At 42.7% G+C, this 25,138-nt stretch overlaps 1 protein-coding gene across 2 annotated transcripts in view; it reads right to left on the bottom strand.

The window, feature by feature from the left end:
• CHN1 (chimerin 1) overlaps positions 1 to 25,138 on the bottom strand; it is a 102,333-nt gene that overhangs the window by 7,457 nt on the left and 69,738 nt on the right. For both annotated transcript variants that reach the window (XM_053410603.1, XM_053410612.1), the window contains 4 exons: positions 24,642 to 24,719; positions 10,331 to 10,415; positions 1,956 to 2,129; positions 957 to 1,034 (listed from right to left, as the gene is read on the bottom strand). In XM_053410603.1, coding sequence (XP_053266578.1) covers positions 957 to 1,034; positions 1,956 to 2,129; positions 10,331 to 10,415; positions 24,642 to 24,719 — 415 coding nt within the window. The remainder of the gene's footprint in view (positions 1 to 956; positions 1,035 to 1,955; positions 2,130 to 10,330; positions 10,416 to 24,641; positions 24,720 to 25,138) is intronic.

Raw genomic sequence — 25,138 nt, 5'->3', positions numbered from 1 at the left:
GGGGGAGAGGAGAAGCAAACAGTGTAGGAGGATTATTTTCATACAAAATTGAACATTTACTGGTGCTCACCTTTTTGCTGTCCCAGCAAGCCTTTTGTAAACAACTCCAGTACTATATTGGCATAGGTTTCAGCCCTAAGTCAAGTACACTTAAACCAGCTTGTTCTTCTTTTCACAAGACGTTATAAATTAAATAATGATTGCTTTACACATTAAACCAAGTCTTTCTTCCTTACCGGCGAATTGGTAGATAGTGAGAATGTTAATTTACGTATACCTCAATTTGCAAGGGCGATTCCTTTACTAAGTGAGATGACAATGGCTGGATAAATCATCCACAAACACTACTCTGTCCTCTGCTCAGTAATCAAGGCCAATTCACCAGACCTCATACTGTCAACGTATACAATGGCTGGTATGCGAAAACCTTCCTTAGGTACAGTAGATCTGCATCTACTGGTCAACCTATGGTTGATTTGCAGTAGACTGGGAAAGATCCCTAAAACTTGAGTCGTTTTACAGCAGGAGCAATGAAATGACTCCCACCCCTAAATTTTACTTCTGAAATGAAGGAAGCTTGGGGTACCTAGGAGTGATTGTTTCGTGTGTTGAATGGCATCCAGTTGTGGAACCTGAAACCAATTCCTGACCTAAGAATTATTTTCATGCTAAGATTTCGGAATGGATGGATCTTGATCATAGCTGCACTAAACCATAGAATTGTAGAGTTGTAAAGGAAGCACAGGGGTCATCTAGTCCAAACCTTTGCAATGCAAGAATCTTTTGCCCAATCTGGGACTCGAACCCACAACCCTGAGATTAAAAGTCTCATATCACAAGCTTTGCAAGTCCACTCCATTTTAAAAATGGTCTGCTACCTGGGGTTGGTGCTGCGCTTTGGAGCCTTGGCCAATGTGTTGGATGTAAAAGCTAAAACATCCAGTAAGCAATATTACCTCGGTCAAAAGCCATTTTGACATCTTCAATTAGGTCACTGAATCCAGATACTCTGTAGAGTCCTTCAGAATTGAGACCTGTAAAATAAATAAATCACTCAATTAAACTTAGATATTTATCTTTTCTACAGTCACATTTCTTTACTGCTAGCAACGCATAAATCTGAGCTGAGCTTTAAAAGCCACATCTTCCTTTCTGAGCATAAATTTCACCGCCAGCTCTCAATCCTAAATATGTAACACTGTTGTGATCAGCACCCAATAATTTTACACAAACATATTTATGATAATGGTCCCTGGAATGAGGAAGATGTCATCAAATCACAAAGGAATTTGAAAACAAACCACTCACATTAGAATATCCAAGCTTATTTACATATATTTAAATATCGTAAGAGCAACATTCAAGCAAAGAATCATTAGCAGGGGTAGACGTTGAGGAGGAAATATGTAATTATAGTGCCTAGCTATAAATATATAATTTACCTGTTGTTTTCCACAGAAATATATTGGGAAGAGCGCATTTGTGCAAGTAGAACAAGAGATCACTCAACAGCAGGCATAAATATTAAAGCACTGGGAAGAATATTTTTTGTAACTTGTACCATTAAAGAAACAGTAATGGGGATTCAGCAGAGACATTACATTAAAAAAAACAAACCCCAATGCAAAGATAAGCATGAATTGCTCAGGGAAATAGGTATGTATTTGTAAGATGTGTCATGCAAAACAGTTTCAAACTTAAAATTCAGCTAAACCAGATCAATCTAAAGCAGAGTTTTCCAAACTCTACGTGTCGGTGACACACGCATCATTCTGCGACACAGCAATTCAGTTTTACTAGCAAACCGGAGGTTAAACTAACCCTTTACCAGCCCCCAGGAGGAGTGTTCGCACGACACACCTACATACTGCAGCCGACATGCTCACACAGTTTGGAAAGCTCTGATCTAAAGGAATTATAAGAAAAGGCAACAATATCATTTAAGGATGCCTTACCTCTCGATTCAATCTCTCTAATGCACATGTCTACAACCATTGGTCTCTTTGTGAAGTGCGCTTTTACTAGTGTAGTGAGATCACAGCTGTACACTTTTTTGACATGTTTCAGGTCTGGCTTGCAGTCGTTTGGGACCATCTTGGAGCATTGCTTATGAACGTTTAAGCCACAATCTGGTGGGAAAAGAATACAAGCAACAACAACAACAAAAATGGTTAGCCCAACATTTAGTGCTATGAAATTGTAGCTATGAAATCCTAGAGAGTCTGCTATTTTAAGGATCTCTTAAGTGACTGCATGAAGTACAGGACTTGTACACAGTTTGAAGAATATTATCACCTTGGTTCTACATGTTTATAACAGGTTATCAGCATATACTTCAATATGACTTCATTGCAAGTGATGCTGCAATGAAGTGATGCTACAGAATGAACTTATTCCCCTCTGCAGCCAAAGCACATGTTCTTTCATCAAGCTATGCCCATCTTCCATGTGTACAAAGTGGCCTCGAGTGTTCTGAGTTTGGCAGCAACCCCTTTATATAAACTAATCATCCAAAATTCACTGTCAGTCCCCTTCACAGCTTCTAAAACCACCAGCCCTTTCTATCTTATTTTCAGATTATCCAAATGTTTTCTAGCTTCTCAGACCACCAAGGCAGAGATTACACTATATGTAATTTCATAAATCGCTAGAAAGCCTAGAAACATGATGAAATAGATTCTCAGATACTGCAAGTTGAACTGTCTCAGATAAGCCGTTCTTCCCTTGCACTTTTCCAGGGCATCAATGGAAACACAATATTTAAGAACAGAAAATATCGATTCTCGCATTCTCCAGTGAAAGCTGTAATAATGTGCTTTCATTAATGCATGAGCAAACACAAGACCTGTAAGCACTGTATATTAAGATTGCCCCACGAGGACCCATTTCAAATATTTGCTGAGAGTACAATAAGCAAAGCTGTCATTTTCTCTTCCACTGCTGATTTGATTTTAGTCAGCCCTAACCTTCTTCTTGCTTCTAATTCACTGGAATATATATAGTTGCTGAATGAGCTTTATAGAAACATCCTCATATGTTAATGCGCGGCCATCGTATTTTATCAAAGCTACACTGGGGAAGGGTAGGCATTCTGTCACTTTTGAGAACAAATAGAAACGGAAATAATAATAATGTATATGCCCCTCAAAAAGACAACCACAGAGTTCCTTCAGTTTTATGATTGCCATGAAATCAAAGCAGGATTTGGGGCAAGTGGATGAAATAAGCTTCAGCTAAGTCCCACCTGGGGCTAATTTTGGATCTGTGGAAAGAAAAAAAACAATGTACTTGCACTTGCTCATATTAGCTTCCATTTAGTTGGTTAAAAATGCTGGGGAATCCTCATTTGCTGGTATTGGCAGCCTAGTGGCACACCAAGTATTCTACAGATATTGATTGACCCACAAATAATAAGAGACAATTGTGGCGATAACCATCCTAAGGAAGACTTTTTGAAGGAAAGAATCTCTATTATTTTTTCCAAAGATGACGGCAAACCACCAAGGATAGAATTTGCAAGCTCTTGAAGAAAAGTACTGCCTTTTATTTGCCAAATGGCCCATCGGTTGTTCAAGCATGCTAGGTATGGGTCACTTGCAGCTGCAAACAGTGGACGCATGCTCGCCGCAGGACATCTGGAGAAGGAGCCTGGTATGTTGGAGAAACTAGCCAGCATTCCACTCGCAACCCCCTATTATCTGTTGCTAATTTCATTTATAGCCAACCTTTCCTTCAAAGGGCTCAAGGATGGCATGCATAGTCCCCCTTTCCCCATGTTATCTACTCAACAACCCTGCAAAGTTGTTGGCCTGAGAGCTGGTGCCTAAAAGTATGTGCAATGTCTCTTTTTTCAAGTTATGTATTCTACAGATCAGTTTCATTTGTTGAGACATTAGTGTTACCTTAGGAAGAAAAGGGGGAAAGAGGTGGAGGGGGCATGGTGGTTGGGGGTGGGGTCGGGAGGTGATATTTCTATTTTGCTTAACGTATGTGTGGGGTTTTGTGTCAGCGTTGCTTGTGCGGGTTCTCTTTACTATTCGCTTGTGTTCCTTTGGTGGTGAGAGAGGTTGGGGTTGGCCTAGGGTGTGGTTGTTTGTTTGTGACTGGCCGTGGTGAACTTTGTTTTCATGTGTGAGTGGGGTGGGTGAGTGCTTTCGAATCAGGTTAGCCATATTGATTCGTGTGCTGTTGGCGGATTCTTGTCATTGTCTTGTTGGGCTGTGTATGTGATAAAGGGGGGGGGGCATAAAGGCGTCTTCTTCTATTTGTCCCCGTGTCAGTTTCAGTTTCAGTTTGCTGGTTAGTTTTTCTAATAAGGCTGTTTCCCATACTATTTGGTACCATTGGTCCATGCTTACCCCTGACAGGTCTCTCCAGTGTCTGGCTATGATGCTGAACGTGTCTCTTCCCAGTCCTAGTCACATCACACTGGCTCTCAAACACTCTCTTTTGTTGCTGTGTCAGGCAACTCTTGTGCTTCAAGGTTTCCTGGGCCACAGCAGCAGTCTGGCAGCAGTGACTCCTGCAACCCACCAACCTTGCCCCCCCCCCCGCACCACTTAATACTTTTGGGCTTGCTGTGTTGTGTGTCATGAAGGGGCCCACACTGTTGGAATAAATTGTCCTAACTGCCTAGGGATGGGGTTCAAGGGGACAATGCAACAAAAGCTGAAGACTTTGAAAGTAGCCTGTGGCTCACTGAATCAGTTACTAGTGCTGCAACCCTGACCCAGCTGATTATTAGACTCCTGGAACCCCAATTCATTTTTGCTCTGTGTCCCCAAAGCACCAAGTCCTGCACGACAGCAGTTGCCACCAAACACGATTATAACATTTAAGAGTTGTGACAACTGTCCTTTGACCTTGCTTATCTGCCAGTTCGGTAGCTCACAGAATCATTGCAATTAATTCTTTTCTGTCAATTAGCTGACTAGCTTTTATGGACATAACAAAACCGGAGGTATATTACATTAGCCTATGCTATGATGTGGGACGCAGGTGGCGCTGTGGGTTAAACTACAGAGCCTAGGACTTGCTGATCAGAAGGTTGGCGGTTTGAATCCCCGCAACGGGGTGAGCTCCTGTTGTTCGGTCCCTGCTCCTGCCAACCTAGCAGTTCGAAAGCACGTCAAAGTCCAAGTAGATAAATAGGTACCACTCTGGTGGGAAGGTAAACAGTGTTTCCATGCACTGCTCTGCTTCGCCAGAAGCGGCTTAGTCATGCTGGCCACATGACCCGGAAGCTGCATGCTGGCTCCCTCGGCCAATAAAGCGAGATGAGCGCCGCAACCCCAGAGTCGGCCACGACTGGACCTAATGGTCAGGGGTCCCTTTACCTTTATGCTATGATGTGGCTATTTATTGAAGCAAATAGTTTCTTTTAACTGAACAACGCTCTCACAAAACAGCCTACAACAAGCCATATCTAAATGAATGATCCCAATCAATCAATCAATCAATCAATCAATCAATCATGGCACAGTAACAGACCTGCGCTCTTGGAAGGCACCATTACCCAAAGGAATCTTGTGTCCCTCTGATACGGAACATCTCTTCCCTTCGTTCATTGCTCCTCTGGAATTAGAGGAGACCATTCATGCCCTTCAGGGGTAAAGTGAGCTACCCGGTTTCTAAGGCTTTCATCTCCTCTTTAGGCTAAACCTCCTTCTGAGTCGGTTACAGAGATTGTCTTTGAAGCTGCCTTCTGGCCAAGCTCCTTCTTAGCCATGGCAATGCTGTTTCGCTTGATCTACCCATCACAAGTTAGTGTCAATGCAACAGCAACTGAGATGCAAGCATTTATTTATCCCACTTGCATCCCACCCATCCTCCGAGATGCTCAGGGCATTGCACTTGGGTTCATCTCCTTTTGACTGCACAACAATTCTTGAAGCAGAGACATTGTTCAACACTTTAAAAGACTTGGGGATATGCCCATGACACTTTTTTTTTTTGCATAAACTAATTTATATGAATAGATGCAAGGCTTGGTTGACTTTCAGAGTGGAAAAACAAACAAACACTGGGCTTCCTCTGAGATATAGTGTGCCAGCAAGATTTACTGAGCCCAGTATGGATTGGCCCCTCTGCTCCACCTGAAATCTACTGGCAAGGGCTGCTAATTTAGGGACATATTAAAACAAGAACAATTGTCTTTGGACAAATTAAGATGGAAGGTGGCTGAGGTCTCAGAAACTCCAACGGGTGCAGAATGCCGCAGCGAGACTCCTTACGGGGTCCTCGCCGCAGGATCACATTCATCCAGTGCTATACCAGCTGCACTGGCTCCTGGTGGAGTACAGGATCAGCTTTAAGGTGCAGTTTTTAACCTTTAAAGCCCTATAGAGCCTAGGACCCCTGCACCTACGGGAACGCCTCTCCTGGTATGCCCCACGTAGGACCTTACGGTCCACAAATAATAACATTTTGGAGGTCTTGAGCCTCAAGGAGATTAGACTGGCCTCAACCAGGGTCAAGGCCTTTTCAGCTGTGGCCCCGGCTTGGTGGAACGCTGTGTCACAAGAGACCAGGGCCCTGCGGGATTTGACATCTTTCTGCAGGGCTTGCAAGACAGAGCTGTTCTGCCAGGCCTTTGGTCAGGGTTCAGTCTGGCTTTCATAATAACTTGCATGAAAGTGGCCTCCCAATTTTTCTCACATGTAAGTTCAGCACAAACAGTTGGGCCTGGTGAGCATTTAAGGTTCCCAACCCTAATCTGTTGGTTGCCATCTGACTGGATTTTATTCTGATTCTGATCTGATTTTAGGATGCATTTTAACTGATTGTCTGATTTTATGTTAATGTGTTATACATTTGCTGTTAGCCGCTCTGAGCCCGGTTTTGGCTGGGGAGGGTGGGGTATAAATAATAATAATAATAATAATAATAATAATAATAATAATAATAATAGTTCACGAGCACTCCACTTTGTATCATGTCTAGTCACCCTGAAACAAACTAAAAAAAGAAACCAGTTTACAGAAGGGGAAGGACAAAAGATCTGGGACTTAACACCTAAGACTTGGGGCTCAGCCTCCCCTCTAAACACACACCTGCTGTGAACTGATTTCCCTATGCCAGGGGGTCAGATGCGGCCCAATCGCCTTCTCAATCTGGCCTGCGGACGGTCCGGGAATCAGCGTGCTTTTACACGAGTAGAATGTGTCTTTTTATTTAAAAAGCATCTCTGGGTTATTTGTGGGGCATAGGAATCCATTCATTCCCCCCCCTTCAAAATATAGTCCGGTCTACCACATGTCCGGTCTACCAGATTGCCGGAAGAAATATCAACAACCTCAGATATGCAGATGACACAACCTTGATGGCAGAAAGTGAGGAGGAATTAAAGAACCTTTTAATGAGGGTGAAAGAGGAGAGCGCAAAATATGGTCTGAAGCTCAACATCAAAAAAACGAAGATCATGGCCACTGGTCCCATCACCTCCTGGCAAATAGAAGGGGAAGAAATGGAGGCAGTGAGAGATTTTACTTTCTTGGGCTCCATGATCACTGCAGATGGTGACAGCAGCCACGAAATTAAAAGACGCCTGCTTCTTGGGAGAAGGTCAATGACAGGCCTAGACAGCATCTTGAGAAGTAGAGACGTCACCTTGCCAACAAAGGTCCGTATAGTTAAAGCCATGGTTTTCCCAGTAGTGATGTATGGAAGTGAGAGCTGGACCATAAAGAAGGCTGATCGCCGAAGAATTGATGCTTTTGAATTATGGTGCTGGAGAAGACTCTTGAGAGTCCCATGGACTGCAAGAAGATCAAACGCATCCATTCTTAAGGAAATCAGCCCTGGGTGCTCACTGGAAGGACAGATCGTGAAGCTGAGGCTCCAGTACTTTGGACACCTCATGAGAAGAGAAGACTCCCTGGAGAAGACACTGATGCTGGGAAAGATGGAGGGCACAAGGAGAAGGGGGCGACAGAGGACGAGATGGTTGGATAGTGTTTTCGAGGTTACCAGCATGAGTTTGACCAAACTGCGGGAGGTAGTGGAGGACAGAGGTGCCTGGCATGCTCTGGTCCATGGGGTCACGAAGAGTCGGACACGACTAAACGACTAAACAACAACAACAACCACATGTTCTGAGGGACGGTGGACCGGCCCACGGCTGAAAAAGGTTGCTGACCCCTGCCCTATGCCACTTGGCTTGATGGCCCAAGGCGAAGATACTTTAAGTTTTAATAGTACAAGCCCCCAAAGCAAATGCAAAGCTCAAGAAAATTTAAAGGCGATAAGGAAGGAAGTTTGTTCTGTGGTTTGTTCAGGGTAAAGCAGGAAGCCACTTTTAATTTTCTTCCTCCCACTCAAGGACTTGGGTGTGTGTGTGTGTGTGTGTGAAATCTGGCCCCAAAACATTATTTTAATGTAGATGGCGATGCACAGTGTGTGAAAGAACATTATATAAACGGTAGCCATGCGGGAGGCAAGCACCCACCTACATGCCAGCTTAGAGAGAAGGGGCAAGCTAGTTGCCATGGTATGTCACGCACTGCTGAAAAGATACTGATTATAAAATTTACTTTGAAGAAAATGGATTGACAAGCTCTCATGCTATAAATTAATCTACGTGCTTACTGGAAAAATCTCCACATAGCATTCCACACACCCCCCGCCCCCCCGCCCCATTATTTCTCTCTTTCTGCTGACATGCAACATTGCAAAAGTAATCAGAATGTGCTCTGTTCATTGGACTTTGCTCAAAAACAGCTGGACTCAGAATTTTATACAGTCTTCTTGCTTTATAGCTGACATTGCTTTTACATGACTAACAAGCGCCCATTCCAATTTTGGTGCTCTAAGGATTGGAATCTGACCACAGAATGCTAACTAGGACCTTGAAGGAGCAACTGTAGGCCTATGCTCTTTCGATGTTGCCCTCCAGCAAGCACCTGTTTCTGAATCTGGATTACATTCTTCGCCCACCTTGATCTCAGACTAGGTAGCTTCACAGCACCTTCATGTGCAAAAAACATCTGCCTGCCCATGACAGTTTTCTTCTCCTTTGTACTCTCTGTAATTTAATATTGGTCTATAAACATTTTTTTTTTATTTTGGGCACAACCCAGCCAAAGATGAACACTCTAGGCAAGTCCTACTAATTTCAGTGATAAGAGAAGCTGCATTTAACTCTTTGGTTGAAATCAGAGAGATTTAAAAGTCTTGATTGTGCCCACAATAATAACTTAACATGATTTACTTTAGAATAACAACCTCAACTAAGAATCCGCCACCCACATGTTTTGATTTCTACGGCTAGAATTTTATTTTAAATAAGAAACGTAGACTATTTTATTTGCAAGAATTAAAAGAAAACTTTCTGGGCTTCATCTGGTTTAAGACAGCAGTATATCTAAAGAACAGTGAGTTTATTTCCATAGAAGGATTCCCCCTGAAGCACTGCATGCCTGTCTATACAGTCTTAGCATTATTATGCTCCAAGGGAGAAGACACCATTTGGAAGTGGACAGAATGTTTATATACTTTTATTCACAAAAATCCATGTATATGGATTTGTGTTTTAGTGTTTTCACATTCCTCCACCAACATGGCTCTCCGAAAACATATATTCACGACATAGAAACAATTCAGCATTTGTGTAACAATGTACACATGTTGTGTATGCTCATGTGTGGTGATTGCAATGTTTGTTTGGCTTTTAATGCTATTTTAATTATTGTGAGCTGCTTTGAGCTCAACATTTGCTGTTGGAAAAGTGGAATACAAATATTAAATCAAATCAAATGTGTACTGGACACCCATAAGCTGACCCATTCATTCATATGGCAATAATTTGTGATAGACAGACAACCACCCTAAGAAGTAAATTCAACTGTGTATTGAAAGCTTGGGATTTTCCTTGCAACTGTATGCTGTTCACCTATATACATATTTTATTGAATCTGATTACTTGCGACTACATTTTTGTAGCTTAAAGCTTGTTTGCTTTTGCAGAATCTTCACAGCCATTTCTCTCTTGGATGCTATCAACACATAATGATATCCAACTGGAGAAACTCTGACTTTCAGAATTTATAATTTATAGTTTTGTTGCAACTACTGCTGTTTTATGATGATTTTAGCATTGTTTCAGCCTCCATTTTATTGCTTTTTTATGTTAAAAGGCAGAGTGCCAAATTACCAATATACTTTCTGATTAATATAAGAGGCTGATCCAGTTACTTCTCGTGCCAATGGGAGTCATAACATTATTTACAACTGAAGTCAGTAAAGATTGAGGGAGTGCATTTCACTGTGAAATGCAAAACCTACTAAACATTCACAGCATCAGAAAGAAATAAAAGACCCAAGCAGTTGTTACCTGCGCATTTCACTCCCTGAGCAATGAGGCCCCACATAAAGTTGGCACAATATTCACACCAATGTGGACCCCTGAAAGTGTGAACCTGAAAAACAAAAGCAGAAGTCAACAGATGAGCGCAGTGATTTGCAAGTACGCCCCCCCAAAAAAATACACCAACCACACTCCCTCTCTTTCTGTCTCTCTGATTAGCCTGGCTTCCATGTTGTACCTACTACCACATAGTATGAGATACCAGAAACACAAACTTTTACAGAGACGGATTCAAACTGGAAAAGACTGCTTCAGGCTCCGCAAGAGATGTTCTTTTCAGCCTCAGGGCAGTTCTGAACAAGGTTGCCCCAAAGGTTTTCCCCTCTGTGTGAAGCTGTAGGCTTGAGGTTTAAAGAATCTTTGTGGATGATTGTTAGGGATGCTAGACACACGTTTCAAAAATGAGATACTCTGCCAAGCTGTGATACTTGCTCTATGTAGTATACATATAATACATCCATTTTGTACTTCTGTGGAGCTATGAAGTTTTGGAGAAGCATACATTTTTTTATCCTGCCCAACTCTGAAGCTATGGAGGTGGACAAAGCATCCTTGCCCCCTCTTCCAGCTCCAGATTTGGTGAGAGGCCTGGGACTTGACCAAACAGAGCCAACTAGGCAAATCCTGTGCCCACTCTTCCTGCTCCACCAAGAGACTCGTCAAAGCTAGAATACTCCCTTCCTCTTTTCCCTGAAGCAAAGGGTTGAAATATCAAGTTATCCCCATCCCCAAGCTTTTAAAGAAAAAATAATAATAGCCCATCAGATCTGAAAGGGAGCAGGGGACAGAGCTTTCCAATCCCTACATGGTAACCACCAAGATATTCAGATAAATCAACAGAGTCACTCTCCCATTGCTTCCTTCCCAGCAGAGGCTGTCCACACGAAGATGAACAAGGTGTCCTCAGTTTCTAAATGGAAGATGAAACTAGAGTGAGCACCAAGTGTATCGGTAGAAGTTATAGCATATAAATGCATATAGTACAATTGCCAGCCATTTTTCTCCATTTAGCACCACCAGCATTGCATGTGGGATATGAATTGCACGCTCAATCCTTGTCCCATTCATTTTTAATTTTTCTATAGTATCTTTCTGCAATGCCTATTACTCAAGACAGTGTACAGTGGTAAAACAACAACAACCTAACAGCAGATAATAGCTAGAAATGCAACCTGAGCATTGGAAAGAAAAAGGCTGGATCGTGGCCTTTAATGATTCTTAGCTATTTCTCCTGGAACAGATTGATCGATTATTTAAAAATTTAATTTAGCTATTCTGCTAGATACAGCAGAAACTGAAACTCGCTTTTACAGTTAACAGACTTAAAATCCACACTGGTTAGCAAAACTAATTATTTTTTATGCTAAGAACATTGTGGTGTAGCGCAAAGCCTATCATAACCAAGTCAACATTAGCTGCAACATTAGCAGGAAGATACTAAAGGAGTTGTTGTTTTTAATCATTAGCCTTGAAACTCTTTGTGCATAGGTAAGCTTCTATTTATTTTTACTTGATGCAGTCTTGAAAAGCTTATAACCTCACCATCATTCTGAAGAAAAAACGACTTCTTTCTTTAACAATTGTACCAAAACATGAAATCTTAAAATTCCTCCTCTCAACTTCTAGGGAAAGTTAGCCACTAAAGCTGAGAAAAGTAGCCACTTCCTTCTCTATGGTTGTGATTTTTCCCCCCTCCAGCCTCCTCTGACTGTCCTGTGGGAGCCTTCAGAATTCAAAATGGGAAGAACACTCTCCTTTGACAGGCCTGCTTCCACAGGGTGAATGCAATTTATAGCCAAGTCCTTATATGGGGAACTGGAGATGGTTCCACACCTGGGAAATCAGGCCTTCAGATGAGATGTGATTAAATAACTCTATGGTCTAAGCAATGAAGTCTAGCCTCCTATTGGCCACTGGCGGATTTAGCAAGTCAAAGGAACCCATAATTCTAGTCATTTCCATCTTCTGTTGGAAACAGCCTTATACCAGTTTAGACTGCTTGCTCCATCTCATCCAGATCTGTCTACGATGATCGGCATCAGCTCTTCCATGTAACAGACAGAGGGTCTTTCCCCTCACCTGTTTACCTAATAAATTTTAACTGGGGGATGCTGGGGGTTGAACCTGCTTGCAAAGTCAGCTTCTACCAGTAAGCTATGGCTCTTCTGCTCCAGGGTAATATAAAACATGCTGCTTTCTACTTTAATATTGTGTTTTGTTCTTTGAATTTTCTGTCAGTCGCCCAGAGAACATGTTACTGGGCTGATATATACAGTGGTACCTCGGGTTAAGTACTTAATTCGTTCCAGAGCTCCGTTCTTAACTTGAAACTGTTCTTAACCTGAAGCACCACTTTAGCTAATGGGGCCTTCCGCTGCCGCTGCGCGATTTCTGTTCTCATCCTGAAGCAAAGTTCTTAACCCGAGGTACTATTTCTGGGTTAGCGGAGTCTGTAACCTGAAGCGTCTGTAACCCGAGGTGCCACTGTATAGGAAAATAAATAAAAAGAAACTACCGTTTGCAACTATTATCCGACTACTTAAATTTATTTATTTAGAAGACTGCTTTATAGCTCCAAGGCAGCGCACAGCCACACCGTAAATCAATGCACATTAAAAGCACATTGTTTCCCCCAAGGAATCCTGGGAACTGTAGTTTGCTAAGGCTGCTGGGTATTGCGGGGTAAACTACAGTTCACATAATTCAATGCGGGAAGTCTTGTGCCTTAAATGTGCTTACCAAAGATTCACACACTGAAAATTGCATTCAGATCTGGTACCAGGAACAGAAATAACATTGGGTTGCATCCAACTAGGCAATGAAAGAGAAGACATTGAAACTAGAGGGTCTTCTCCATGTATTACTCAATTTGGTCCAAATTGTGTTCCGACGGGTGTCAGGATTATTCAGGTGGCATTTCCCACCTGCATCCTTAGTCTTCTCTTGTGTTGCTCTTTGGTCGCCACCTCTTAGGAAACTGCCTACGTCTTGGGCAGAGGTTCTCTGAGCAATGGCCTCTGAGGCAAGGAGGTGGGGATGAGCAGCTGGAACCCGCTCATGGCGAAGCAAGTCTTCCCCTGATGGCAGTTGCCAGGCAACACCACCCACTGATCTCCTCTGATAAAACCAAAGAAGGAAGAAGGCAGAGGCAGGATGCTAGAATGGCGATGAGACTCCACAATTCTAGTCATCTAGAGCAGTGTTCCCCAACCTTGGGCCTCCAGCTGTTTTTGGACTACAATTCCCATCATCCTTGACCACTGGTCTTGCTAGCGAGGGATGATGGGAGTTGTAGTCCAAAAACAGCTGGAGGCCCAAGGTTGGGGAACACTGATCTAGAGGACCAAATTAAGAGGAGATTAACACATGCAAAAAATCTATATTTCAAGCAGTGGTGCTTTAGATGGCCAATCAAAAGCTGCAATCCTGCAAAGAGAAGTCTTTAAGTGCAAAAAGGATGGTCATAACAACATTCTGGGGTGGTTTCCCCCCCAGCTTATAAAGCCATCAAAAAACCTGGTCCGTTTTCAACAGCATATTCTACTCAGTATGTGGCAGAGCAGCACTTGAATTCCTGTGGTACTGACTGACATTACAGGATTACTTTTCTTCTCCTTAAAAAAACAACATGTGGCAGACAAAAAATTCCACCCAAGATTTTCCAGGAAGATTCACTTCTCAAAACACAGAGGAAACAGCCTGTTTCTTTTGTTTAATGTATATAATATATAATGATCAAAAACAGCTGCATATTGGCTAAGCGGCTGCCCTTCTGAAGTACAGAATGCAGTTTCGAAGCCCTTGTTCCACAAATCACTTATGGAGGAGTCCCAGTGAATACAGACTTCTGATACTTTTCAATGTCCCAGTCATAAAGCCTGAGATATAAGGCATCTAATCCTGCTTCCCATATATAGCAAAGAGAGGGAAGCGTTCTTATTAACAGGTCTCAGTAGTACCACCCCCTAAGAGACGCCTATATTTCTTTTTGTGACTTAAGTTTTCTATAGGTTTTAGAAATGAATAGTGTGATTGCTAGAGAGGGCAGCCTCATTCACCCAGAGCTGTGCCCCTTTAATTAGGATTTCACTTTGCCTCTCCTTGTATTACTTGGCTGTGATTGCAGTGAGAGATACCAACAAACCATACTTCTTCATTGGCTAAAACTGAGAGAATATAAGATGCTAGATTTAACAAGATAAGACTTGTAATGCCACATTTGGTGGGGAACCATTTAACGAACAGAAAGCTCAGAAGGCAGATAAGGGAAATAAATGAATTAAGCCAATACCACACGCTTAATTAAAAAAAGAGGAAGAAATAATGGAGTTCAAATGCCTCCCTGAACACATGGCCCTCTGCCATGGAAAGCCCTTTAACCTGAAGCCAAAGTTTACGGTTATTCAATACTGAGGAGCGATGTGCAAATCTATCCATTTTCCATTTCTCTCAGTTTCTCATTTTTCCAATCTCAAGTTCAGTTCTGCACATTTCCACATCAGCTTGTGATCTTAAAAAAAAAGTCCTCATGAAAATTCATCAGCATTTGAGTACAATTCCTCCCCAGACAACCTATTAATGTGTGGCACGCTTCAGAGCATGGCGATGAAAATGGGGCCAGAGACTTCCCTCTACACCCCCAATTAAGACTGGGTGAAATCCAAACAAAGAAATAAAATACCATATTTTTTGCTCTATAAGACTCACTTTTTCCCTCCTAAAAAGTAAGGGGAAATGTGTGTGCGTCTTATGGAGCGAATGCAGGCTGCGCAGCTATCCCAGAAGCCAGAACAGCAAGAGGGATTGCTGCTTTCACCGCAGAGCGATCCCTCTTGCTGTTCTGGCTTCTGAGATTCAGAATATTTTTTTTCTTGTTTTCCTCCTCCAAAAATTAGGTGCGTCTTGTGATCTGGTGCGCACGGTAGGCAGAAGAAACTTCTAGTTCCTCATCCTCCAGAGTGTTTATGTAGACTTTCTAGAATTGTGCTTCCCTAATAGTAATAATAATAATAATAATAATAATAATAATAATAATAATCATTCATGCAGAATTTAACAGAGCTGCCTCTTAACTCTGATTCAGCAGCTGAAAGAGCAATGTCACAAAGACATTGATTTAAAAAAAAACTGATACATGGATGGGACAAGTGAGGCCCACATCATTTACCCAATGAGCCAAACAACAACACACACTGAATGATAGCACTGAGAGATAAAACTCTAGCATCTACCTTATGAATGCTGTCAAGAAGTCGCTTTCCCTTCAGCTATTCAGATAAGATTATCACCTTTGAAGGTTTGGTACCTTGTATATTGCAAAAATCAAGAGCAGTAAACCAGGACATGAGATGACAAATTACTTTCATATGTGCAGCAGTACACATAAAGATGATACCAGCCCTATATCTCCTTTGATTGCAGCACCGCCGGAATCCCTGGTTGCGTGGCATTAGGACTGGGCCAGGTTAGTATTACAAGAGGAGCTCGAAAGGGAAAGCTAAATAAAATTTTGTTTCAGCCATTCTAAAACCAAATGCTGCCATTTTGGGATCTCCTCCCAGGCTGGGCTGCCTCAGGTGGGCTAGTTGTGGCATAAACTGCAACGCAGCACAGAGCAGAAGGTGGGTGGGCTGAGATTTCTGCCAGCCTGTTCAAAGCATATTAACATGCTGGGAAGGCTTCCAGAATATTCTGTTCCCTGCCAAGGGTCAGCTGTTTGGTGGGAAGCTCAAGTTCCTCCCAAACTCCACTCCTAACTTTCTTCTGTGCATTTTTAGCGTAGAAGCAAATAAATGGAAGGTGGTTCTGCTTAATCTTAATTACTGATACTTGTTTTAAAACATTTACCAATACCTTTGCTCATATAAATATCCCAGAAGTACTGAAAGCATGATATGAACCCATCTACCGTATTTTTCGCTCTATAAGACGCACCAGACCACAAGACGCACCTAGTTTTTGGAGGAGGAAAACAAGAAAAAAAATATTCTGAATCTCAGAAGCCAGAACAGCAAGAGGGATCGCTGCGCAGTGAAAGCAGCAATCCCTCTTGCTGTTCTGGCTTCTGGGATAGCTGCGCAGCCTGCATTCGCTCCATAAGACGCACACACATTTCCCTCTACTTTTTAGGAGGGAAAAAGTGAGTCTTATAGAGTAAAAAATACAGTAGTTAAAACATTTCACGAGGAAAATACTGTTTTCGTTTCATGGATGAGAAAAGAGAGGAGGATAAAGATGAAAAGACCAAGGGCACTTGGCAAAATCTTGAAGAAATAGAATTAATGTAGTACAGTGGTACCTCGGGTTAAGTACTTAATTTGTTCCAGAGGTCCATTCTTAACCTGAAACTGTTCTTAACCTGAAGCACCACTTTAGCTAATGGGGCCTCCTGCTGCTGCCGCGCCGCCAGAGCACGATTTTTGTTCTCATCCTGAAGCAAAGTTCTTAACCTGAAGCATTATTTCTGGGTTAGTGGAGTATGGAACCTGAAGCGTATGTAACCTGAGGTACAACTGTAATATTGGAGATGATGGCTGGTAAAGTATGAATCTCAATAGGGAAATATATTTTTTTTTTTGAGTGGCCTGGTGAAGATATCCAAACCAGTCAGATACATCCATATGCATGGGACCTCTTTGGCTTGTAGAGAAGGAAAAAAAAAGATATAAAAAAGTTGGCCATTCAGGAGATTTAAGCAATCAAGGTTGAAAGCAATGGATGTTCTGCAGTAGCGACAAGGTCACTGAGAAGACTTTACGCTCTGCCTGCTGTCTTTCAGACAATGCTGAAGTTGCTCAAGTATCGAGCCTGCCCTGAATTTCAGCCAGCAACTTTGTCCAGGACTTCAGAGGACAATGGGGACATTTTGCACTGGGGCACTCCAGCATCCTTTGCCGCAGCGTATAAATAGCATTGTTTTATCAGCAAGGGCGGCGGAGACTCGAATGTCGAGTAGCCAAACATTCTTTACAGCCCTCACTCATTTCCCAGCCAGAGGTTCGGCGGTGACTTGTTTCACTTCCCTGTGGGTATTAAATGTGTCAGCAGGAATGTGAACAAGTGGAAATTGTATTGCAGTGAGGCTACTGCTAAACCAGTACAGGAAGTGGAAGACAATGGAACGCACACTATTTTTCTTTTAGGGATAAAGGGGTGGTTTTAAAATTAGTATCTACTGCACAGCACAGCCTATATAGATCTAGATTCTACTGTAGGGTATGTATTGCTTTTAGCAGTAAAAAAAAGGGCAAGCCCATCGAAAATGGGAGCAAGAGCGAAACTTATTGGCTAGGTATAGAAATGCACAAGACGACTGTACAAAGCTGCAAATGAAAGGAACTAGCTTGGCCATGATGCTCTAGCTAATTTGGAGGAAAAGCTGCTGATGATAAGAGGCTGTGACACACCATATCAAGTCCTTGAGGCAAACGCCTAGGCTGCCTCATTAGAGTCCTTCTACACTTCATCACATAGGGGAGCTGCTCAGCTCCTCAGGCCATGCATGTGCCAAGGCGGAAGACTCGCAAGCAGCAATGTGTCAAAGCTCCATTTGCCTAGGAAATATATACACACACAAGTTCCTATTAACTGGGCAGGGAGGGGGGGCTAGGGAGCCTATTTTCATAGCCTTAAATGTTTTGAAGCACAGAGAAAGCAGTGGGGTACGCGACTTCTGCATTATGCATATAACACTAATGAAATGCTGAAGGTTAGAAGTGGTAGGCACAGAGTTTAAGCCTAAATGCAGCCAAGTTGCCTTCTAGCCACTTCCTAAGATGTAGGTTTTTAAATAATAATAATAATAATTTATTATTTGTACCCCGCCCATCTGGCTGGGTTTCCCCAGCCACTCTGGGCGGCTTCCACAAAGACCAAAAATACACTAATATGTCATACATTAAAAACTTCCCTGAAGAGGGCTGCTTTAAGATGTCTTCTGAATGTCAGGTAGTTGTTTATCTCTTTGACATCTGATGGGAGGGCGTTCCACAGGGCGGGTGCCACTACCGAGAAGGCCCTCTGCCTGGTTCCCTGTAGCTTTGCTTCTCGCAATGAGGGAACCGCCAGAAGGCCCTTGGCGCTGGACCTCAGCGTCCGGGCAAAACGATGGGGGTGGAGACGCTCCTTCAGGTATACTGGGCCGAGGCCGTTTAGGGCTTTAAAGGTCAACAACAACACTTTGAATTGTGCTCGGAAACGTACTGGGAGCCAATGCAGGTGTTTCAAGACCAGTGTTATATGGTCTCGGTGGCCGCCCCCAGTCACCAGTCTAGCTGCCGCATTCTGGATTAGTTGTAGTTTCCGAGTCACCTTCAAAGGTAGCCCCACATAGAGCGCATTGCAGTAGTCCAAGCAGGAGATAACTAGAGCATGCACCACTTTGGCGAGACATTCTGTGGGCAGGTAGGGTCTCAGCCTGCGTACCAGGTGGAGCTGGTAGACAGCCGCCCTGGATACAGAATTGACCTGCGCCTCCATGGACAGCTGTGAGTCCAGAATGACTCCCAGGCTGCGCACTTGGTCCTTCAGGGGCACAGTTACCCCATTCAGGACCAGGGAGTTCTCCACACCAGCCCGCCCCCTGTCCCCCCAAAACAGTACTTCTGTCTTGTCTGGGAACCCTTACTTTTTTATTTCATTTTTTTAAAGAACTGGGACAGGAAAGTGACAAAGATCAGATGTTGCGCTGTAAACGTCTATATCAAAACAAGCAACTGCAACTAACCCAGCATTCGTAGAAATGTAGGGACAGCAGGGAAACGCTTCCTGCTCAGCATTAAAATTGCTTGAACATAAAGCTCATATTTAATGAGTGCATCAGGTCTGCTCCATCGAGAAATTTAAACTTTTGTACCAGCATGTCGTCAGCTAATGACATCATGAGCAGATAGGTCCATTTCATCCATCAATTTACTAGGCAGGCTTCACAGGCAGAAGTTAACAGAATATTGTATTCCAGCCCGCCTTAAACACTGTTTTAAATGCAGGAGACAAAGAAAACTAAAACCAGAGTTAACATCCCCCCGCCCATTGCTCATCTTATTCTAGGAAGTGAACAACAAAATCTGGGCCGAGTCTAGAATGGTTAGGTAGCTTTAACAGCACCACTCCTAAAATTAAAAGATCTTAGCATTCAAATATATTGCTCCAGCTGCTTGATGGTCTGCATCGTGTCTCCTCAGGAGTGGTGATCTAAAAGGACATGCAAACTGCAGAAGGAGCTGGCCAGAATTAAATGTTTCCAATACTCAATGGCTGCAGAGGCTGCAGGTCTGGCCCAGAGCCAACGAGGACTTGGAAAAGGATAAACTTCTCTTCGCAGAGAGCGGAGCCCTGCATTACATATAGTTCCGTGATTCTTTTTGCAGACATTTGCTTGGAAAAACCCAGCTGCTGAAGCTGCAATTTGAAGGTGAGAAAGGGTCTTTGTAACTGTTATCTCTCAACTTGTTTTCCCACCAAAAACTGGGCTCTCCAAGCAACTTCAAACACAGCCAACAGAAGTGACATGGGTACCTGTATCACTTTTGCTGTAGTGGTAAATGCAGCTCAGGAGCAACTTTTTGCTGGAAAGGGGTTTGAGGGGAAAGGGTGAAGAAGCCCCTCTCCCCTATACCAGCCTACTGTTTCAAACTGTGTTAATATATATTTTTTAAAAAAACCCAGAAACTTAGTTCTGCTACAAGGTGTTGCTCAAGCCAGTATCTCGCTTTCAATCTGTCCCTTTGGAAACAAGTCTAATTATTTCAAGTAAAGAAAACACTGCATGGTTAAATTTGTTTCCTAGCTGTAAATGTTTGACATAAACTTGAACCCAATTTGTGCTTGCATCCAGCATGTTTCTCTAGCTGGTACAACCAGTGTAATGCTCTTGGTATGCAACTGGAAGAAATACTTAGCTTTTTGAAAGTTCTTCAGGGCCTCTGAAGACTTAAGAAAACGAACAAACCTCAAACTGGACAATAGATCTCCCCCTTCGCACAATGCCTGCTTCAGTTCCAATATAACACCAGTGAAATATCCCACCCCCTAGTCCCAACCTAGCAAGCTCAGGAGTTGCAGTTCCACAAGTTAAGAACTTCTCTGCACTCTCACACAACTTTTTCTAGTTTGTCATGGAGAAGGGCCATTATAGTTAAACCAAATCTTATCTTTTGAGTGTCTGGTGTAGCCACTAGAATCCCACAGCTATGTACGGAATCACACCAATCATAGATGATCATTAATTCCAGAGCTGAGATTCAATGCTTCTAAATGGGAGAATCCAATCACTTTGTTTAAACATTGTTGTTTTATCCACTTTGTCAAGGAATCCAATTTAATATAAATTAGGTTTATGTTTTCAGAATGGCATGGAAAATTTGCATTATTTAAGAGGACATCTCCTGCTTTAATTTATTTATGTTCAAAATTCCCCTTGCTATTTGCTTTTAATTCAATGCCTGCTTTTAAATATATATTTTTTATATATACCCTGGGGGCAAGTTGACTGCATTCTTAAGCTCCAAACCTAAGGGACTGCCTTTTCGGCTATGAGCAATCATAATCTCTGCAGTTAACCTACGGCAGTCTTTTGATAATGCCTCCTGTGTATCAAGTGTGATGGGGGAGGGCACAAAGGGAGGTATTCTGTACTCCTGTTCCCCATCATTCCCCTGAAGATCTGCCAAAGGCAGTATCCTTCAAACTCCTCTTTATTTTTATTTTTCAAGTGCAGGCCGTTTGGTTGCCAAGGATACGCTTCTTCTTTTTCTTCCTTGCAATATGTTTCTCCTCTCCCATTTAAATACATTTCTAACCATTAAAAAACACACAACTGTTCAAAATGTTATAAGCAGACCAAGAAGCTAAAGGACCAAGGTATAATATGCATTTAAATATAATGCAAAATGATTGAAGGCTCAACAGAGGCACTAGGAAGGTTTCCCAGTGCTCTGCCTGGACTTAGATTCAGGGTAAACTAGCAAACCACTGTTTAAGCAAAATGGATTTGGGTGCTCTTCCCACCTGCAATATAAATGTTTCCTGGAAACTGACAAATATATGAATAGAGATAAGGACATTCTTATAGCATTCATGCTGAAATGTATTACTCTGAAGCAAATGGGACAGAATCAGGGCTTGCTTCGAGGACTGAAGCATGAAATTAATAAAATCTGGCACCAATCTTAACTTATATTGTGCATACTTTAAATTAATCCAGAATATAGATGCAACTGGGCATAGGACTCAAATTACAGGTTTGGAGAGAACTGTATAGCACAAGGGGACATAAAAATAAATGAAATCTCCTGAATAAAACTGGAGCAATATGCAGGCAATTATTCCCAAATTAAATCCTGCCCCCGCCCCCGAAATGACATACAGTGATTGCATTTGCATGGCACTTTAAACCATGGTTAAGCAAAACTATGGTTTAAAGTTGAGCACACAGCCTGCTCATTGTTGTTGTTGTTTAGTCGTGTCCGACTCTTCGTGACCCCATGGACCAGAGCACGCCAGGCACTCCTGTCTTCCACTGCCTCCCACAGTTTGGTCAGACTCATGTTTGTAACTTCGAGAACACTGTCCAACCACCTCGTCCTCTGTCGTCCCCTTCTCCTTGTGCCCTCCATCTTTCCCAACATCAGGGTCTCTTCCAGGGAGTCTTCTCTTCTCATGAGGTGGCCAAAGTATTGGAGCCTCAGCTTCACGATCTGTCCTTCCAATGAGCACTCAGGGATGATTTCCTTAAGAATGGATACGTTTGATCTTCTTGCAGTCCATGGGACTCTCAAGAGCTTCCTCCAGCACCATAATTCAAAAGCATCAATTCTTCAGTGATCAGCCTTCTTTATGGTCCAGCTTTCACTTCCATACATCACTACTGGGAAAACCATAGCTTTAACTATATGGACCTTTGTTGGCAAGGTGATGTCTCTGCTTTTTAAGATGCTGTCTAGGTTTGCCATCGCCTTTCTCCCAAGGAGCAGGCGTCTTTTAATTTCGTGACTGCTGTCACCATCTGCAGAGATCATGGAGCCCCAAAAAGTAAAACCTCTCACTGCCTCATACACCAGGCTAAAATTGGGAGAGTTTATTTCCTCTTGGTTACAGCTTGTGGTTTGTTTGTTTGGAGAGAAACAAATCACAAACCTGGATTCAGATCCCAAAACACGAATTAACTCCTGGCAGTGAGGAAGGAGAAAGCGCCCATGATTTTAGACCTGTGCAGCAGCACACTGTGTTTTCACCTTTAAACCATAGTTTAGCGTAATTATGGTTTACAGCAGCGACGGAGAACCTTGGCCTTCAAGCCAAATTAGTTCCAGCAGGAGGCCTAATTTTTGGCTCGCAAGGCCTTTCACCCAAACCATGTCCACCTGCACTATACCTGACAGCATATGTGATGTCAGATAAAGATGTGACTGCAAAGGAACAATTAGGAGCCCTATTGCGTGCTCCCAATTGCTCCTTAGCAGCTGATTGGCGCTGACAGCAAGCCCTGCTTACACACTGCATACATAAATACGGCATGTATATAAAGCCAACTGGGAACTCCATGCTTACAGTCAATCCCAGGTATTCAAAGCACATCATATATATGAAGGGCTTGGAATCCCATTAGGCAGGGTTAGCGCTGGCCTATATGGTGCCCTATAGAAGTTGCTGGCCTGCCAACCTAGCAGTTCCAAAGCACGTTGAAGTGCAAGTAGATAAATAGGAACCACTCCGGCGGGAAGGTAAACGGCGTTTCCATGCACTGCTCTGGTTTCGCCAGAAGCGGCTTAGTCATGCTGGCCACATGACCCGGAAAAACTGTCTGCGGACAAGCGTCAGCTCCCTTGGCCAGTAAAGCGAGATGAGCGCCGCAACCCCTGAGTTGTTCGCAACTGGACTTAACTGTCAGGGGTCCTTTACCTTTTGAGAAGTTGCTGGACTACAACTACAGCATCCCTGGCCACTGCTCATGCTGATTGGGGCTGATGGAGTCCAACAACATGCGGAGGGCACCATTCTGACTCCACCTGCTGTGAGTCGGTATTACTACCATCCATATTGCAAATAGGGAGAGAGTGACTTGTCTGGAAGCCACCGAGTGAGTTCATGGCAAACGCGAGAACCAGGAACTTGCCAATCTGTAGCTCCTTCTCTGAAACCATTATGCCCCACTAGCTCTCTAGATTTCAGCTTGGCTTTAAATAAAGCACCACAGCAGCGGGGTTCATATGTGTCTCCAATCCAGAGCTGTGTGTATATTCAGGTGTGTGCACACAAGTATTCTGATTCATAATGAACACATGTGCAATGCATTCCCAAAGAGCGAGCTTTGTATATGCAATGGAGCGTCCATGCCTAAAACTGATCACTGGATCAGAGCACCTGAGCACTGACTGCTTTCAAAAACAAGGAATACAGATATTTTACTTCGGGAGGAGTGTGGGCCAAATTTTTATTCTGACCCCTAATGGCAACCTCTTTTCTAACATAAAACCTACTGAGGTCTAGCGGTTTCTGTTCTCTTGGAATAAGACAACGAGTAAGAGCTCATTCTGTTTACAAGACCTTAATTAAAGCACCCATTTAATCAGAGGGATATAATGAATTATCTGGAACTATCATTAGCTCAGTGTACACGTCTAAATAAGATAATTTTAAGGGTTCCCAAGAAATAGTGAAGAAGACAATTGTATGGTGTGGTGTTTTTTTTAAAAAAATAGTAATAATCAAAAATAATAATATTCAGAAGCTACATAAGAAAATTGTGTGGGTCTTTGAGAGTCACTAGCATTAAGAGCCCTATGGTAACAACATGCTCTTTTCATCACAGTCAATTCATTAATGAAGGAGTCTGGGGGAGGGTGGAGGGAGAGAAATGAGCTAGGAAGCAGGAAAATGCAGACCATCTGCTCTGCCCAGATGCAATAAAAGCATGCTTCTGGCATCTAACACTATTTAATAGCAATGCACAGAGATAAGATCAGTAAATCCTTTGATCAAAGATCAAGTCTCTCACACACAAAATCTTTATGTACCTCTGAACTAAAAGCCAGAATTTAACTAATATATTTTCCCAGACTTTTTTACTTGTACATACACACCCAACTACTGTGTTAAGATTAGGAATTAATCAAATTAATTCTACATGCAATATGTTACTTTACTGAAGTGATACTGCTAGGGTGATTTTTGCCTAGCTTCAGAATGGAACACACAGGCATACAAACAAACAACTGCCCCAAACAAGCCTGGAATAGCTGCCCAGGCACAGGTATAATGAAAGAGGTGAACTTCTTACCTTGAAACTGTGAACCTTTTCATATTTTGGAATGTGTTCGTTTTCTTTCAGAGTTGCTCTTCTGACAAGTGATGTCAGCTGCGAATAAGCAAAGAGTTTAAGAGGTTGCCAGATTGTCACGGATGACTTTTGAAAGCCCAGTCGCATTCCCAAGGCTGCCATCAATAAATCTCTTTGACGGCTCTCCTGTTTGGAGTTGTGAACGGCAGATCTATTAGCTTTTTGCCCTGACCAAGACTCTTTGGATGGCATTTTAGAAGAACTGGCAGGCGAAAACCGAAACCAGGAACCAAAAAGCCCAAACACCAAAAATAAAATAAAAACAAGAACTTTGCACCGATCTCAATTTGAGTTAAAAGCAAAACAAAGGCAGCATTATTATCCTGAAGCCTAAACTGAGCTGAAGAAGGGCATCATTGATGCAGTTACTATTTTATTTTAAAAGAAAAATCTGGTTTGGCTGTGGTTTCTTCTCTCTTGAGGGCTTTTGTTTTTTT

The sequence above is a fragment of the Podarcis raffonei genome, chromosome 1 (genome assembly GCF_027172205.1).
Source record: "Podarcis raffonei isolate rPodRaf1 chromosome 1, rPodRaf1.pri, whole genome shotgun sequence".
Lineage (NCBI taxonomy): Eukaryota > Metazoa > Chordata > Lepidosauria > Squamata > Lacertidae > Podarcis > Podarcis raffonei.
This window is presented reverse-complemented; position numbering and strand designations above follow the sequence as displayed.